Raw genomic sequence first — 18,685 nt, 5'->3', positions numbered from 1 at the left:
CTTGCTAACGATGTGGCCTAGAAACAGCAGCTCTTCATAGGCAAAGTGGCACTTCTGTGCTTTCAAGGTAAGGGCCAGACGACTTGATGACGTCTAGTACTGTTCGAAATGTTTTGAGGTGCTCTTCAAAGTTCGAGGCGAAGGCAACGATATCATTTAATTATACCAGACAAATGTGCCACTTCAGGCCTGCCAACACTGAATCCATTACTAGCTGAAACGTCGCTGGGGCGGAAAAGAGACCAAATGGCATCACTTTGAACTCAAAGAGCCCATCCGAAATGATGAATGCTGTCTTCTCGCGATCTCTTTCGTCCACCTCAATTTGCCAGTAGCCGTTCTTGAGGTCCATCGATGAGAAATACTTGGCGTTACCGAGCCGGTGCAGTGTGTTGTCGATGCGTGGGAGGGGGTAGACGTCCTTCTTTGTTATGCTGTTCAAGTGGCGGTAATCCACGCAGAATCGAAGTGCGCCGGCTTTCTTTCTCACTAGAACAACCAGGTGCCGCACATGGTCTGTTTGAAGGCTGGATGACGTCGTCGCGAAACATTTCCTCGACTTGGTCCCAGATGGTTTGTCGTTCTCGCGGTGACACACGGTAGGGTCCTTGACGGAGAGGTCGGACGTGTTGGTCCGTTATAATGCGATGCTTGGCAATTGGCGTTTGTCGGACCTTCGGCGATAAAAACACTCGATGTAGCTTCGAAGCCGATTGCGGATCTGGTCTTGTCTGTTCCGGGGCAGGGTTGGTGTGGAGTTCGCTGACCTTTCCGCGAACTCGTTGATATTGTGTCCGCAGGCCGCTCCAGCAGGGTCGGAAGTCCCCAACAAAGGGGCCCGTCCCGTCCCTGCCTCCCCTTTGTGCAGCGGACGTCCTCGTTTACGCCGCGCCGTCACGGGCATGACCTGCCGGGAAAAACGCGAACCAAGTACAGCTGACGACATGTGGTTGTTAAGGAGTGGACGAGGTTTCGGGGGCGCACGAGATACGGCTGAGTATTAGCCGAGTGACCGGAAACCCACTATTCCTGTAACGACTGTCTACTTCCCTTAACGACTGTGTTCTCTTTGTTGCTGTCAACAACCTGAGTCATCGCCTCGTCGGCACATGTTTCTAGCGTCTGTGGTGCCGTGGGTGGCGTGGGGAACGGAAGTCGCATTTGTGTTGTTTGTCTATTTGATTGCAACCTCTCCTTTCCCAAATGTTTAATCAGAACTCTTTCCCCAATCTGTGATTAGTTGGCGGAAACCTTATTTTCCTTTCCCTGACCACTGATTGGTGAGGGGTGTCGTTTGTTATCTTATTGGTTGCTGTCCCCGCTAAGGGCGGAGACAGAGGGTTTAAAACCAAGCGCTCTGGGTTGAGCGGGGGCTGAATTCGTCTGATCCACGGTTTAGTCATGTAAATAGTTTTCTCCTTGCTTTGTTTCTTCTCGTTTTTTTTACCTATGTTGTAAATAAATAGTTAACCTTCTCCTTTCCTTGAGTAATGTGAATGTTTGCGAGTAGAACCACCGGGTCATCAAGAAACCCCGATTTTATCATCAAGTAGCTTCCTCTCATCGCCACCTGAAGGCGGAATCTCAACTGGCGCAGTCGAGACAGGATCGCAACTGTTGGGTTGATGTCGAAAGTTTGCGAGTTCTTTTGGTCAAGCGAATCTTCTGCGGATGGGTCGGAGATGGCGAAGGAGTCTCGTACGTCGGATATTTCGTCGAAGAATGCAATCGTCGTTCCGCTGTTAATGTGCCGGTATTCTTCGCCGAAGTTATTGAGCAGTACTTCGGCCTGGCCATTGCGGAAAAGTGCGATTCCTCTTGCGATGCTCATTCCTCGGTCTAGAAGAAACTGCATATTCCCCTCGATGATGGCTTCAGCGTTATTGGATTTCGTGGTGCCCACGGCCAGGATAACACTTGAACGGGGTGGGAAGCTCACTTTTTCCTCCTGGACACTCTGGGCAACGTAATTTTCCAGACTTTTCATCGAAGGGATTGCCTCGTCCGCCGAAAGCGTGATCAGCTTGGATCGCAGGTCGATGACCGCCTGATGCTCATTAAGGAAATACATGCCCAAGATCACTTCGCGGGAGCATTGCGGGAGCACAACGAAGGTCGCAGGATAGGTATGTCCTTTGAGAGTCACTCGTGGTGTGCATCGTCCTGATGGTGTAATGAGGTGGCGCCTGCGGTGCGAACTTTTGGGCTGTCCCAAGCCGTAGTGACTTTTCTCAGCTGCGCAGCGAATGTTCCATTTATCAGCGAGTAATTGGCTCTGGTGTCGACTAGAGCGGTAACTTTCCGGCCGTCGACAGTCACTTCTAAGTCGAATCTCCTGGCGATTGGATTGCATGTCGCCCTCGGCGTCGGGTCACGGCTTCGTCGCGTATGCGAGTCGCGGGTGCGGCGTGTGGTCGAAGCTTTTCTGGGTGGTGACGTCGTTTTGATGGCGGTTTGCGTCGTGGTCGGGGTTGTCATTTTGTGCGGCGTCGGTGCAGCGAGTGTAGGTTCTTCATGCGGCGTAGCGGGTGCAGCGTCTTCATGGGGCGTGGTCAGTGGAGGATCTTCGGCTTTTAGCTCGTGAGCAACCTCAACTCCAGAGGTTGCTGTCTATAGTTTCCCTACTGGCGCTGGGAGACCTTCCTCGTACCGCGGCTGAGTAGCTGCGGCGTGGCGACGCTAAGCGCGAGGTTGTCGATGATGGTGAGCGCAAAGGCGGTTCAGCGTGTACTCCTCTCGACGCAGGTACTCGTTGATTTATAGCGGACGTTCGCCGAAGCGTGGTTGTGAGGCGTCAACGGCAAATCCTTGCAGACGGATACGTCAGTACGGGCAGTGACGAAGAATATGCCCTGCCTCACCGCAATGAAAGCACAACGGTCGATTGTCGGAAGTCCTCCAGGCGTCGCATTTCCGGGGGCTTGTGCGTTGGTCATAGGCTGGGCGGGCGGGTGCTGGGAGGCGGCGTTGTGGAAAGGGTGGCTCATCTCGGAGAGCACGAAGGGGTTGTCGTTGGGGCTTAAGAGTCCTTACTGCAGCGGCGTAGGTCATGGTCCGGGGTTCTGTGGCCGTCGGGGTGCTAATTGCCAGTAGAACTTCTTCCCGTACCACATCCATCAGAGTCGCTGCTTGCGGCTGTGAGTAGGGTGGCAGTAATCGGCGTAGCTCCTCTCGGACGATTTCGCGGATAACTTCCCGCAAGCTTTCGCTGGTGGTGGTCGTCGTGTCCGATCGGATTGCTCAGGCAGAGGAAGGGCGATTTTACTGCCGAGCTTGGACGTCGAGGGTCTCTGAATCGTGCAGGCTTCTTGCATGAATTCGACTGTTTTTGCGGCTGGTGGACGAGGCTACCAAATAGTTGTTGTTTTACGCCGCGCATAAAAACTGAACTTTCTTTTCCTCGGTGATCTCGGGGTCAGCGCGGCGATATAGGCGCTTGATCTCTTAGACGTAACGACGGACGGGCTCATTCGGAAGCTTGATCCTGGAGTCGAGGAGTCGCTTGGCTCTCTTTCCTCACGGCACTGATTACCTTGAGTAGTTTCTTCTTGAATAGCTCGCATGTCGTTAGGGACAACTCGTGGTTTTCGTACCACATGCTTGCGGAGCCATCCAATGAGAAAAATAAGTGTTCAATTTTTGCCGCACCATCCCACTTCTTGAATGATGCCACGCGCAAAAATTGGTCCAAACATTCTTTGGGATTTTCGCCTAGGGATTCATTGAAAGTTGGAGGCCGCCGCGGTGGCTGAGTGGTTATGGCGCTCGGCTGCTGGCCCGAAAGACGCGGGTTCGATCCCGGCCGCGGCGGTCGAATTTCGATATAGGCGAAACTCTAGAGGCCCGTGTGCTGTGCGATGTCAGTGCACGTTAAAGAACCCCAGGTGGTCGAAATTTCCGGAGCCCTCCACTACGGCGTCCCTCATAGCCTCAGTCGCTTTGGGACGTTAAATCTTCATAAACCAAGCCAAACCATTGAATGTTGGCGGCACCCGCGGCAGCTGCTGTATGATCGGTGTTAACATCTTCAGCGAGGTTGCGGTGCTCGTAGCAGCGTCTTTTCGCTGTCTGGTGCAGTCCAGCACGGTCCCGAACTCAGGCTCTTCTCGCCGGAGACGTCGGCTGGCTCGCTGAGCTGCTGGCTCGCCGTCGGGTGAGAAGCGCTGAGAGCTGGCGTCACGACTTGAAGGGGGCGACCGGAACATGGAAGGCCACGCAGCACCTCCACCAGATGTTATGAAGTGGTTACTGCAATCCGCGGAGCAGAACGACAGCGAAGATAGCGCCTAAAAAAATTTATTTCGGGCTGACTGTCACGTATAATAACGAGTCTAAAATAAAATTATGAAGGAAAGAGGTGGGAAGAAGACAACGTGGATTAACCGAAGAATAAAGAAGAAGAAGAAGCATTCGGTGAGGTTGAGAGAGATGATTGGCGGAGAAGAGAAGGAGAAGACGACGACAAGGCTTACGTGGAGTAACGCCACGGCTATAAAAAAACGAGGGAGAGCGAGGCACGGGGGAAAGAACAGAGAAGCGGAGGCTCCAGCGGGTCAGGGACACATCGGCTGGAAGAGAGCGACTCCGGCTACTGCTCCGGTGAGCCCGCGTTCTGCGGTTTCGCATCGTGGACTTCTTGCCGTGCCTGAGTCCGTTTCGGGGAGTCAACGGAAGACGCTACCACCTGCTACGGCCAGGTGTGTCTCCAGCGCTGTTGCCACCCATCCGGGTGGTGCCCCCGACGCCAACACCGGCATCACCTCCACGGGCGCTTGTACCTGGAGGTTATACGACGCAGCCAGCGACGCCGCCAGCGACGCCAGCCCAAGCACATCGAACGCCGCCTGGACGCCGGCTACTGGATCCATACAACGCCGCAGCCGCACCGAACCAACCGTGAGCACGAACGCCGAACACTAACAGTAGAACGCTAATAGTAGACGCTGGTAGCAGTGTTCCCGGGTCGTGTGTATTTTAATTCTTTGTGTTTTTGTTAATTTTGTTAGTTTTGTGTTCTGGTGTGTGTGTAACGTAAGGTTTATTAAATGTCCGTTTGTGTGGGTGCACCTGTCGCCTAGTCCATTCTTTCGGTCCGGGTGTTCTCCGGGGAGATCCGTGACAAAGATAAGTGGCGAGTCTGTGCCAGGATTCATTTCCCTGTTTCTTTTTTTATTTGTCTAGGATATTTCCGATCTCTCGACGGCAGCAAGTATGGATTTGGCAATAACGTTTGTACTGGCGCTCAAGCTAGGGTTAAGCAAGGAAGAGGCGATGCGTCTCTATGATGAGGAGGCAAAGAGGCAGAGAGAGGAGGCAGATAGGCAGAGAAAAACCTGCTTCGAAAGAGTCGGAGAAAATGTGAAAAGGAAGAAGAGTCGTACGTCCTTCGAATATCAATTAGTAAATGGTCTTCTGCACAGGGAATGCATATTTTATTCAGGAAGGCTTGTCCAACAGCTGGTGTTACCGAGAGATATGCGAGAGACCGTGTTGAGCTTACGTCATGACGCCATTAAGGCCGGACACCAGGGTGTTCAAAAAACGGTGTCTAGGATCACCGAGGAGTTCTTTTGGCCGAGTGTTCAGAGTGACGTTAAGCGCTTTGTTCGCTCATGTGACGTGTGCCAGCGCACAGTTCCGAAGGGAAGAGTTGGTCCCGTACCTCTGGGCAAGATGCCAGCCATCGACCTACCGATTCAGCGAGTGGCGATTGACATTGTGGGGCCAATCTCTCCAGTATCCGCCAAAGGCAATAGATATGTGCTTACTCTGGTTGACGTGGCCACTTGTTATCCTGACGCTATTACACTGAGAACTATTGACAGTGTCCAAGTGGCGGCGGGTCTTGTGGAAATGTTTTCGCGTTGGAGGTTCACGAGGGATATTTTGAATGACCGGGGCTCGAACTTCACATCGGAATTAATGAAGGAGGTTAACCGCCTTTGTCAGTAAGGCGGTTACTGACGACGCCTTACCATCCCATGTGTAATGGCCTTGTAAAGCGGTCCAACGGCACCCTCAAAATTATGATCGAGAAAATGTGCCTGCAGAGACCTACTGATTGGGATATATATCTCCCAGCTCTTTTCTTCGCTTACCGCGAAGTACCGCAAACGGGTCTTGGTTTCTCGCCTTCCGAGATGTTATATCGGAGAACCGTTAGAAGTCCACTTGCAATACTCAGGGAGCTGTTGGCATCAGCTTTTGGCATAAGTAAGAGATTGCATCAGATCTCAAGACAACATACACGTACGTTCTTGAGTTGCGGGACTGGTTAAAGGAAACGTGCAGGCTTGCCCATCAAGGCCTGGAAAAGGCGCGTGAACACCATAAGGGATATTATGAAAATAAAACCATTCACAGGAGTCTGAATCCGGGCGTCAGGGTTCTCGTCCTGCTGCCCACGGATCATAATATGTTACTTATGCAATGGAAAGGCCCGTACCTTGTGACGCGGAAGAAAAATGACATGGATTATGAATTATTGATAAATGACACTAAGAAGGGTTTCCATGTAAATATGTTGAAGAAGTGCGAAGAAAGGGGTGCCGCATGATACGCCCCCAAGGTAGCATGCTCGGTAATGGCCGAGAAGACAGATCATGTTGCCGAGGTGCCCACGTGCAGTGGGGAGAAAAATGCAGGGGGGTATGAGGTACTAATGAAGCCCAATGTGAATGAAGACAGACGGTCACAGCTCTACTCCAAATCAAGGGAGAGATGTTTTCGGGCGGGAAAGGCAAAATGGAGGTCATATGCTACAAATTAGAGCCCTCTGCAGATAGTGCCAACTGAGCAGCTCTAAGTATTTCTGGGATGTATCTTGTTGTTGTTGCTGTAATAATGTATCTCTGGGATTTATCTTGTTGTGGTTGTTGCTGTTGTTGGTGTTATGTGATTATACAAGGGATTGTGTTGTGGACCATAACATGTGTATTAAGGACACCGCACGGACAACGGCAATGGAGTGTTAGTGTTCTGAAAACGTAGTTTGGTGTGCTATGTTAGCGGTGTGCACTTGCTTTGTGCTGGACATCCGCGGTGTGTAGTGTGCTGGGTCCAGAATCGCCACAGAAGATAGTCGATTTGGTGGATGCCTTGAAGATGAGTATGACGTGAGCAGTTTTTCATGGATAAACTTTTGAGAGAGGGTGCCCTTGTCACGTATTATAAGGAGTCTAAAATAAAATTTTGAAGGAAAGAGGTGGGAAGAAGACGACGTGGATTAACCGAAGAATTAGGAAATAAAGGGCTCCCATGTTATGAGCCCTTCACACTTCTCGGTACTGTTGCATACAACTAAACCATGCCGGTCATACATATCCTGCAGCTTGCTTCATGTCGAATCTGAGTGCCCATCCAGGTCTTCTCTATGTGCGTTCATTTCGCCTAATATAATTATCTCGCCCTGTCCTCCTAACTCATCAATGTCGCTTGCAATACATTCAAACATTTTCCTCTTTTCTTCTTTGGCATCAGCTCCTGTCCATAGGTATACAAAGCCAAAGAGTGTTTGCTCCCCAGCAACTTTTCCTTTTAGCCATAAATGCTCCTTGCATCCCAGTTTGACCCCTTGGAAATTTCATTCCGTTATGAATGAATGTCCCAATTCCACTCCCCCCCCCCCTTTCCGCTGCCCTCTGTTCTGTTTAACATTCCCATGCGTAGTCTGGGTTACAGGGTGGTTGCTCCATGTCTCTAAGATGCGTTTCCACTAAGCCATATACAATTAATTCCTGCTCTCTTAACTGGTCTTCTATTTCCTCCCATTTCAGTCTATTCCTGCCACCTTGCATGTTAATGAAACCTATATAAGAATTAACTTGGCCCTCGCGCTTGTGTCTCTTTCTTCTCCTATGGTTCCATCGTCCCTTGGATCTTGGTTCCTCCTTCTCTAAACTGGTCGCCTCAGATCTCTGGGGCCCCTCAAAAAGGCTGTAGCCTGGAGACATATCCTACACACCCTCTTGCCAGTGGCACCACCGTAGTGAATGCCATTCTGTGCAAAAGGGTGGGGCTTGACTTCGTACACTTCCCTGTTAACATCCACTACCCCGTATCCTAGTCGTTGACTCGTTAACCTAATGACATGATTAGCCTCAATGACCCTCCTTTTCGTTTCGCTAGCCTGCGTCTTGACCACTCGGATTGTGCTCTCTAAGCCAACGCATCCCCACTTCTGTTTCTCGAGATTCTGGCTCCTCCAATTCAGCACATCGTTGAGACCAGCGTGGATAACGACAAGGTGTTCGCCATCAATGTTGCCCCCTACCACCTCCTGGGCTTTTGTCATTGCAACTACCATGCATTTCCCTACTGGGGCTCCACCTGCACCCGCCTGTCCGCCTTCACTGTCTTCAGAACGCCTCCCTCAACCCTCGCTACGTTCGAGTCACCGACTACCAGAACCCTCCTGCGTTCTAACCGTTCGCTTCCTAACTGCGACTGTTGCCCTCCGGATCGCACTAGCCGTCTCTCCTGCTGCCGTATGCTGCTGTCGCGAGTCTCCGCGCCCCATTTTACCCCTCTGTCTTCCCCACTGAAAGCTTGCTGCGCTACGTACAGCACTGTAGGATCGACGATCCTCGTCCCCCACATGGCACTGCTCCAAACCGGGGTGCCCTGCAGGCCGCGACCTGAGCGCTTCTACCTGCTCTTTTTTCTGGGCCCGCTTTTCCCGCTCCTCTTTCAGCTCGCCCACAATTCGCTCCAACAGTTTGCATTAGCCTCCTCCCTCTTTTGCGACTCGGCGACCTGAGCTTCTAGCCTAATCCGTTCCTCTCGTTCCACCTTCAGGTCCCCTTTATGTTTCCTAATCCTAGTTGCCCATTCCCCATTGAACGTCTGAACGGTCTCCTCAAAATGCTTGCATATATGCACGCGAAGCTAGCCCCATCTGCCTCGGCTAAGCTCTTGAACTTGGTCTCGTCTAAATAGCACCAACGGCACTGCACTCTTGGCACTGCACTAACTCCCTATCCCCGTCCACATTGACTTTCCTACCTTGCCGACCCATCGTCCGCCCGGCAACGCAACGTAAAAGCCGGCCAAAATTCCTACACAATAACCTTTGGCACTATGCAACGTAAAAGCCCGCCAAAATTCTAATACAAAACCCTTCAGCGCTATGCAAAGTAAAAGCCTACGCAAAAACCTTAGGCACTACGCAACGTAAAAGCCCGCCGAAATTCCTACACAAAAACTTTCGACACCATGCAACGTAAAAGCCCACCGAAATTCCTACACAAAAACTACAGGCACTACGCAACGTAAAAGCCCGCCAAAATTCCTACACATCAACCTTCGGCACACGCACTTCCGCTAGCCCTCCTGATCTTAACATGGTTTAAAACTACCGCCCCTACAGCATGTACAAACGCAAATACCAAAAAGCACTTAGCTTCGGGCGTAGTCGCTGGAGCTCCGAAAAAAGCGTCCTCCTCCGACGGCGTCACGAGCCACCACCCTCGACTGAGCCATCGGATGGATGGATGGATGGATGGATGGATGGATGGATGGATGGATGGATGGATGGATGGATGGATGGATGGATGGATGGATGGATGGATGGACGGACGGACGGACGGACGGACGGACGGACGGACGGACGGACGGATGGATGGATGGATGGATGGATGGATGGATGGATGGATGGACGGACGGACGGACGGACGGACGGACGGACGGACGGACGGACGGACGGAATGGAATGGAATGGAATGGAATGGATGGATGGATGGATGGATGGATGGATGGATGGATGGATGGATGGATGGATGGATGGATGGATGGATGGATGGAATGGATGGATGGATGGATGGATGGATGGATGAGCGGGCGGGCGGGCGGGCGGGCGGACGGACGGACGGATGGATGGACGGATGGATGGATGGATGGATGGAGATGTGGATGTGGATGGATGCATGAATGGATGGATAAGGCTGAACCCTTTAAATCGGGTGGTGGCTCAAGCCACCTAGCCATGACTTATGAAATTTTACTCTTGTCTTGATTTTAGCCACCAATCAGACAACCTTCGCTTGGTAACTTCTACCCGCTTAAAATCTACTTTCCATTCACTGTCCTTAAAACCCAATGCCTTGGGTAAATCAGCCCCGCTGCTTTCCACTGTAGGGTGAAGGCCTTTACAGAAAAGTATCAAGTGTTCAGCCGTTTCCTCCTCCTCTCCGCACGCAACGCACGTGTCTATTTCGTGGTACCTGACTGTATATGTCTTAGTCCGCAAAACTCCCGTCCTCGCCTCAAACAACAACGAGATTCCCCTACAGTTATCATAGATATTTTCTTATGCAATTTTCTGCTTAAAGATTCTGTATGTTCCCAGTGCCGATTTCGTCAGCATCCCTGTTTTCCACAGAGATCTCTCTGTTTCTTTAACCTTTTTCTTAACAGATAATTCATTTGCCCCCTACTGCTGTGGAGATATTTGCTTGTCCATTTCCTAGTTCGCTTTCTCTAATTCGTGTCAACATTCCTTATGTACAGGTATCTGAAAACTTTCCTAGCCCACTGTTTTTCCCCATTTTTCTCAATCGCTCCTCAAATGCTTTCGTACTGCTAGCTTGTCTACTATCGAACGACGCCCATCCCATATCACGTTTCATGAACATAAAGAAGTACTGAAGGACTCTGGAAGTACTTTGGTCATCGCAATTTTGGGTATGTCGCATGCCTGTGCAAAAGCGAAAAAAGTGAATCACTGCATGTATTTCTAGCCATGTAGGCAGGTTATTTCTGCAGAACATCGAGGTGAACGACAATGGATATGTCCCAGTTGGCGTTGCGCGTCTTTCAGGACAAATATCGTCGAGTTTCTCGAGTTACAGCCGCAGCCTGACTCAAAAATGGCGAGCAATCTATTACATTTTAAAAGTGCACTGTCAGCGGGGAAGTTGTCATGCTTCTCATCCTCATAATTTCTCTAATGCGTTCCATTAAGGGGACGTCGCTTTCAAAGGGATACTGATGAAATGTGCTTGAAAGCGCGCTTCCAGTAGAAATCTATTATATGGACATTCCTGGCTATTTGTTGGTGTTCGTTCAGTGCTGGGCCTACAAATAATGCAATAGATCGAGGAAGACCGAGAGTATGCGAACCCGGGCGCTGCGCATTAGCAGTTACCCCAACAGCTAACGTTTCAAAGTTTTTCCGGCAGCGAAATACGCATTCTTTAATGAGAAAGCATAATATAGCTCACCGTCAACAAAACCAGGCGTCAGCGTTGACCAGCAGCAGTGGTCCCGAAGATCCCTGATAACGTCAGCGGGGTATCGCATTACGTCAGCAGTGAACCGTAAGGTAAAATGGCGTCCAGAAACCAGGAATCCTTGTCAAATAAGAATAAAATTTCTTCCGAAGGTGCGGAGAATCGAACCCAGGACTTTCAGATTGCAAGGCGACCGCGGAAAAGACAAGCCACAAAACAGAGTAGCTTTTATTACGATGAACGTAGTACATGCGTTGCCTTACGACTGCAGGCAGGGGCTTATTACTTTTCAATCTATTTAGGTTGCCCCAACCAAGTATATAAAGAATAATGTCGGAGCGAAAAAGAGTCCAAACACGGGACTACAGAAATGAAGTACACAGACACAGCGTTACTTACAACTGGGTTTATTTCATGATGGTCAGCAAAAACGATTTGAATGCAATATAAAGCACGTGACACAACATGTGGAATGTAGAAGCAAAGTTATATATGAAATCCCTCTCTCTTGAGGTGCTACTTATGTCGGGCAAACCGGTCGTTGCATTAACGCTAGATTAAAGGAGCAAGAAAATGACTTGATGAATAGCAAAGCCGTTGCTATTCCCAAACACATGACTGCATGTTGTTGCGTTCCTCATTTCGGACAGTGAAAAGTGCTGAGCACGTATACGAGCCAGGTACAAAGGGATATCTATGAAGCCTTTATCATCCACCACAGAAGAGGCGAATGCTTGAGCGAACCGTCTCTTCACTTATCAAAGAAAGAAGCAGCTTTCTTAGATACTACCAAATCATATCAGCACTGTTGTGTTTTTTCTTGTGCTTGCTTTATGTATTTAACGTTTTTTCGCACGAAATACACCCAGTAGTAAGCGAGCGCTGTATACAAATACAGCGCTGTACACAGTTACTGTATCTGTGTTCTTCCTTTCTTAGGCCCCTGTTTTCGCGCTGTTTCGTTTCAGTATCATCAACCAACTAGCTCAACAATCGTCCCTTTTGTATTAAGATGAGCAGGTGTGTCATTAGAAAAAAAGAGGAAAAAGAAAAAAAATTTAAAACATGCTTTCGCATTCAAAGCGTGGACAACCGCTGGTCCTTAAGGGTGACGGAAAGGATTCGAAGAGAAGGCAAGCGTAGCAGGAGGCGGCAGAAGGTTAGGTGAGTGGATGAGATTAAGAAGTTCGCAGGCATATTGTGGGCGCAGGTGGCAAAGGACCGAGTTAATTTGAGAGACATGGGAGAGTCCTTTGCCCAGCAGTGGGTGTAGTCAGGCTGATGATGATGATGAAGTGGTCTTCGGTGCCTTCTTAACCTTGGCTCAGAAAATTGATTTAAAGAGTCATTTTTTTTCTGCCGCTCAATTTAACTTCGTGCAGTAAAGGTCAAAATTTATTTCGTGATCCCTGACTGCAAGTCTACAGAGGTGTAGCATAGGCTTAATGATCCGCCAACAAAAAACCGCCTTGACGTCGACGCTGTCGTTGGAAAAAAATGGCGAGTGGTGGAGATAGCCGTAATGCAACGTTCTTTTTTTTTACTGCGTGTAGCTTGTAGCAGTTTCAGTTGGAGCGAAGGAGCCTCGTTGTCTTAAAATGCCGTAAACAATCGATGCTGGCTTACTTTCAACTTGCCCTAGAGTGATTTTACTTTGGGCCGCCTGTAGGCGATCCAGCACTACCTGGTAGAGGTGTCGCAGTTGGCCGTCGAGGAGCAGAGGGGCCAGGAAGAGCCGGAACAGGGCGTCCAGGCCCAGCCAGCGGCTAAGGGAAACGGTGGTTTCGGCGACTGCGCGTTCGCCCACCGGCTGCTGCTCGGCCATTGGCCACGCCTCGAGACCCAGCCTTGCGAAGTAGTCACGCAACACGAACACAATCTCCGTCCCGTCGGGCTGCCCTGCGCGCGGAAACAAGATCGTCGCGGAACAATCTTCGAATGAAGTAGCGGCAGTCGTTGAGAAGCTTAGTTTAACATATTTTAGGCTTTAAACTACTCAACTGTTCGTCGATGAATCCCATGTAGTACCTGGTCAGCGCTTGTCAGCAGTCTGTGTGTCGATTTTTCCTGTGTTGAGTTGCAACGCTTCTTTAAACTCGCTGCAACCCGTACAGCAGCACAAACGAAGCTGTCGCTCCTATAAGCTGCATGCATTCACAGGCAGAAGCGACGACTTTGTTCTACACATCACAGGCGTAGAAAGCGGTTTTTAGCATCGTTTTGGCGAAAATCCCTGGGCACCACAGGACACGTGAGACTGGCCGGAGCGGTTCCTGCCCTATGTTGGCGGCACAGCTGTTAGTTCGCATGATGTGGCGCCGAACGGAATCGTTCAGAGCCACCTGGGTTGGTCGCACTTTAAGGCACGACAGTCTCATGCAAGCTTGCCTACCGGGGTTGTCGCTACTACATAAACTGCGAGAGCCGAGTTGATGAATAGGTGGCAGCTGCATGCACGCGCACGGATTGGAGTCGGCGCTTTACGGTATTGACAAGTGCCCCAGTCACTGCGGAATCCGACGCGGCGTGCACTAAAAAGGGCATAGCTTGTGCTCGAGGCTGTTGGTTAACCAACAAAACTGGCGGCCGTGAGGAGAAGGTCAACAGGTGGTGCGAAGCTGTGTCGGACATATCAATCCGCGCCGTCTAGCGTCTGCACAAGCACTGTATTGGTCTCGTCCAGCTCTAGGACAAATCATAGGCAGCACGCTGTTGTTTCGGGCATTGGGGCAAGCACTGCGTGTGCTAGCAGGAACGGCGCCCTGGACGTCAGCCACCTAAGTGGGAAAAGCCTTCCCCGCCCTGCTACATATATCGCTGCACCACATTCGCTTGGAATGCGAACCTTATGGTGCCGCTTTTATCGGGTTCCGACCTCGCAGAGATGTGCTCAAATCAGAAGGTTCGCATTCCAGGCAATGATTTCTGTGTGCAGCTGTATTTCCTTCCTTTTATTTTTTACTTAACTCTACTTCACCAATGCGGCCTCCTGTAATAGGAAAAAAAGGGAAAAAGCACGTCTCAGTGTCACGTCTTAAACTCTCGGGCAGCTTTTTCTGGCTATGCTGCGGAGTGTACGGGCGCGCGCCGCCGGATGAAACGCCTCTCCCCCTCGTGAGAGCTTGATAATAGCCCCCTTGTGGAAGCCTCGCGCCTCGCCCTCGTAGCTTCGACTGCATAGCCACAGAAAGTTGTCCGCGAGTATAGTCATGCACATGTGCTCTGCTGCCCGGCGGTTTTTTTCCGAACAGATATTGTGGCAGTGTGTGTGTGTCCCTGTGGTCGCAACAGCGTAGCAGACGACGGTCTCCCTTCGTGCGCGTACGCGAATTCTCACCCTGTTGCATGCTTAATTGCCATTATAAGGCGCTGACCAGCAGTTTGGGCGACGCTCGAGCTATATTATTAAAAATCAGGAAGGCTGTACATATAACGAAATGGTGGCTGATATGGTGGCGTTGTGTTGTGCGCGGTCAGCTCAGTAACCGCAACTAGCCCATTTGCATCGCACTGTCACGATGCAACTTTAAGCGCATACGTAACAGTGCACTCCGCCGTTGAACACTGAGGGCGCCACCCTCCATGGGGTGAAATCTCTAGATGGCGTTGGACACTTCGTTTCTAGCGATGCGGTGAGCATTGTTGGCACTTAGTGTAGATCCGTCCAGATCGTGCTATTTCTTATTTTATTTTTTATTTGGTTCTGTTTTTCGTTTCGCCTTTGTCTTCGTTCTCCGCAATGCCCGCCCATTACAAAGGGTGCAATATCACTTCGCTAGCATGAGCGAAAGTAGACGGAAGAGGCTATCAAGCACGGGAGGGCAAGACAGAGCAACAAATAAGGGGGTGATTCATCATTTTGCGGCCATTTTTATATTAGAGAAGACGTTGGTGCGCGGAATCGTGAGCACGCTCACAGAGAACAGTTTAATGGGACACTTAAGGAAAATGGCCAACTTCGAGATATGGATAGACTACCCCGGAAACACTACCAACGTTTTTTTTTTGTGATTACAAACGTGGCTGCATTCTAGAAAAAATCGCAAATGAAATACCCGAAACCGTTCCGCATTCAAATCCCTCGCGGAACTTCCACGCATCGACGTCATTTTTGTGATATCGCTGTTAGCGCCAATCGAAGCGAGACTAAGAAGCCTCTGTCACGTGACATGACACCTGCCAACTGTCGCGACGTCGTCGACGCCGGCTGGTAGACAAACGCTGGATCGCATTCGGTCCGTGTGCCAAAGCTCTCATGTTCGTTGTTTTTTCGCCTTCAGGCGTGATCCACCAGCAGCGTGGGTCTTGTCACCGGTTAAAAAGTGTCGAGTGCACAAGTGGACGTCACCAGGTTGGTGGCTCCGAAGAAAAAAGCCGCACAGGAAGACAACGCAGCAATTTCGCATTGGCTGATTTCTGCATGAAGAGAAATCCGCGACGCACTTTTCTGCAGTATCTTCTTCCTCATTTAGTGTGACTCACAAGCTGTTTCAAAAAAAAAATCAAATGAAATAAAACATGCTATTTTCAGGGAATTTTCTGCGCAGACAGAAAGTAAGGGCTAATACAGCCTGTCGAGGTCTTTGCCCCCATTTTGTTCCTACAGAGTAGCAAAAAAGGTGCACTTGGCATAGAAATTTCGGTTTTTCATTCGACATCAAAAAGAAAATAACTTACAATATACCAGGAAAAAAATACAAGCATTACTTCACACATACAGAGTTGACAAAAAATCGTATGCCCAGACAAACTTCGTAAGAATTTTAACGCATTACAGGTATTCAGTGCTCACTGATGCCGCAGTACACACAGCGCATAAAAAAAAATTGGCGGTGGTTTAGCTCTTGTTAATTCTGGAGTGACGCGATAACTACAGGTGGCCGAGTGGAAGTTGCTCAGTTGAAATGCAGTCAGTCTTTCGCAGCTCCGTTCCTCTGGACGTTCCTTCTTCATCTTCGTCCCACTTGACACGGCGCATGCGCACAGACGTTGCAGCTTGGCTTCGCCGGCGCGCTGCGCCGCCGGCAGCAGCAGCTGCTCCGCGTCAAGTGACCAGCCACGCGGCTGGTCACGCGACCAACCACGTGATGAACCACGTGACCAGCCACGGCGCCGCACCACCGGCAGCTGCTCTGCAGCACGCGACCAACTACGCGACAGCTCGGCGGCGCCGCCACCGCCAAAGCGCCGCCACGCTGAAGGCTCTAAATCTACCGTGATGTAGCTATCGATACAAAACAGAAATGCAGTGAATCAGAAAGGAAATGCTCTTATTATAATAAAAAACAGTCTACATAACGCGTGAGCTTGTCGCAAGGAAAGTTCTCTCCGTTCTCTTTAATTTAGCAACGCTATCTGTGCAACATATTAAGCACTCATGTTTACTTAGGATATAGATTGTTTGGTAGGTATCAATGACTGTTTACCGTGATTTGTTCTAACCTTCGGGAGCATTCTTGTTTGGTGCTTGAAACCATACTGGCGATCAACTGTTACGCCGAGATATTTGTATTTGTGTGTGCCGTGTATAAGTTGAATTATTTTATACAAGTATATTTGGTTGGCCATGATCATGTCGTGCTTTACAAATAGCTCCCTATTGCGTAAATCGTGGATGCCCCCTATATAATTGTCAAAAATACGCACCACTGGTTTTTGTAATACTATCAATTTATTATAGTTATGCTGAGTAGTGATGCCCCAAACTAGCGAACAACAGGAAAGCTTTGAATTAATTGAAGTGTAAACGAGAGCTTTTTTTAACCGGAAAGAAAACATTAGCGAAATTATTTTAATGCATCCGATCGATCGGTCTATATCGGCGGCCAACTGCTCTACATGACATGTCCTTGCTAGAGTTTCGTGGAATCAAGCTCCTAAATTTCTGCTCGGATGTTTGCTGAATGCTCGTTCTTTTATATATAATTTGCATCACGTGTTTGTCACGCTTATTTGGAGGAGAAAAAATAATATATTGAGTTTTAAAATTGTTTAACTGTAGGCAGCTTTCATTTAGGCATTCAGAAATTGCGTGTTGAAAGCCATTACCCATTTCTTCGATTTCGCCTTTTTTCGATGCAGAAAAAAATACATTGGTGTCGTCCGCAAACATAATTATACTGGGAGTGTTGGCAAATGCAGTAGTATCATTGATGTATAACGAAAACAGCGTAGGCCTTAATAATTATTCTTGCGGTACTCCATTCGTTACGATCTACCAAGCAGAGAAGTAAGTATTCACATTCGTAAATTAGAAGCATGTGTCAAGATAATATTGTATTAATTTTAGTGAAGTGGCACGTATTCTACAGCATACCAGCTTATGAAGTAGCATGTTGTGAATAACCGAGTCAAATGCTCTTCGCAGGTCAAGAAACCGCCCTAATGTATAATCCGTATTTTCAATACTCCGTATGATTTTCTCCCTTACGTGAAGTAGTGCTTGTTAAGAAGAATTTGATTTTTTAAATCCGAACTAGGAACTAGATATAATACTATATTTTTCTAAGGACTTTGTCTTACAGTCATTATTAGCGCATTCAAAATCTTCTGATAAAACAGGTAATACTGATATTGGTCGGTAGTCTGTAAGGGCGTTTCTACCTCCACACTTGTATATCGGCACAACCTTTGCAATCTTCAGTTGCTCATGAAAGATATCAGTGTGGAACATTAAGTGAATAGTGTGTGCGAGAGCATTTTTTTAACAACTGGGACAGGTACTTAATTGGTTTGGCCTTAAGTTCATCATACCCAGCGGCAACACACTTTTTGTTTTACTAAGTAAATCTTCAGCGTCTTCCAGCGAAGAATCATGGAAAAGAAGCGAATTTGGCACGGGTTTAAAGGGACACTGAGGAGAACCCTATCAAAATTTTTTTGTTAGCAATATCTGATAGTTCGGCATTTCATGGCTTTGTTGACGCTTGTCCTGGAGCGAAAGATGCATTTATTTCAAAGAAATTTGGATTCGAAGTCGAAAACTTTTTCCCGCCGCTCCGATTCAAACTCGAGAACTCTTATGACGACACGGAGAACTCTTATGACGACACAGAACGGAGTGACGTGAAACGCGACGCAAACGGAGACTCCGTGATTTCTGCCGGGTAGCGGTGCGGTGCGCAACCTTCCTTAGCAAGTCTCAGAGATTCGTGACATCCATGAAGTAAGAAAAATTCCTCCATGGTGGCGCCTCTTGTCCTAGGAAGTCATCACGCTTGTACATGCCAGATTGGCCTGTGGCGGCGATACCTGTATTTTGGTTCTTGCTATTTTCTACATTACAAGAGCTTTGTTTTCAGGAAGAGTGGCGTTTTTGTGATCAGGAGCTGGTATTCTATGGATACAAGACAACTTCAATTTCTCCTCAGCGTCCCTTTAACGTGTGTTGTCGATTGTCTACTGCCTGCGGTTGAGTTATCTGCCCTCGCTGATTGTATAAAATACTCATGGTAGTC

At 49.1% G+C, this 18,685-nt stretch overlaps 1 protein-coding gene across 1 annotated transcript in view; it reads right to left on the bottom strand.

Annotated features, from left to right (window-relative positions):
* The window catches only part of LOC144120348 (uncharacterized), a 96,147-nt gene extending 81,572 nt beyond the window's left edge, over nt 1-14,575 (bottom strand). Inside the window, exons 1-2 of the mRNA XM_077652715.1 lie at nt 14,566-14,575; nt 12,913-13,127 (exon numbers count right to left, since the gene is read on the bottom strand). Of these exons, the coding sequence (XP_077508841.1) occupies nt 12,913-13,127; nt 14,566-14,575 (225 nt within the window). The remainder of the gene's footprint in view (nt 1-12,912; nt 13,128-14,565) is intronic.
* Nucleotides 14,576-18,685: the final 4,110 nt, after the last annotated feature.

Source organism: Amblyomma americanum, chromosome 2 (genome assembly GCF_052857255.1).
Source record: "Amblyomma americanum isolate KBUSLIRL-KWMA chromosome 2, ASM5285725v1, whole genome shotgun sequence".
NCBI classification, from domain to species: Eukaryota; Metazoa; Arthropoda; class Arachnida; order Ixodida; family Ixodidae; genus Amblyomma; species Amblyomma americanum.
Note: the sequence above shows the minus strand (reverse complement) of the source record. Positions and strands in the feature narration are given on the sequence as shown.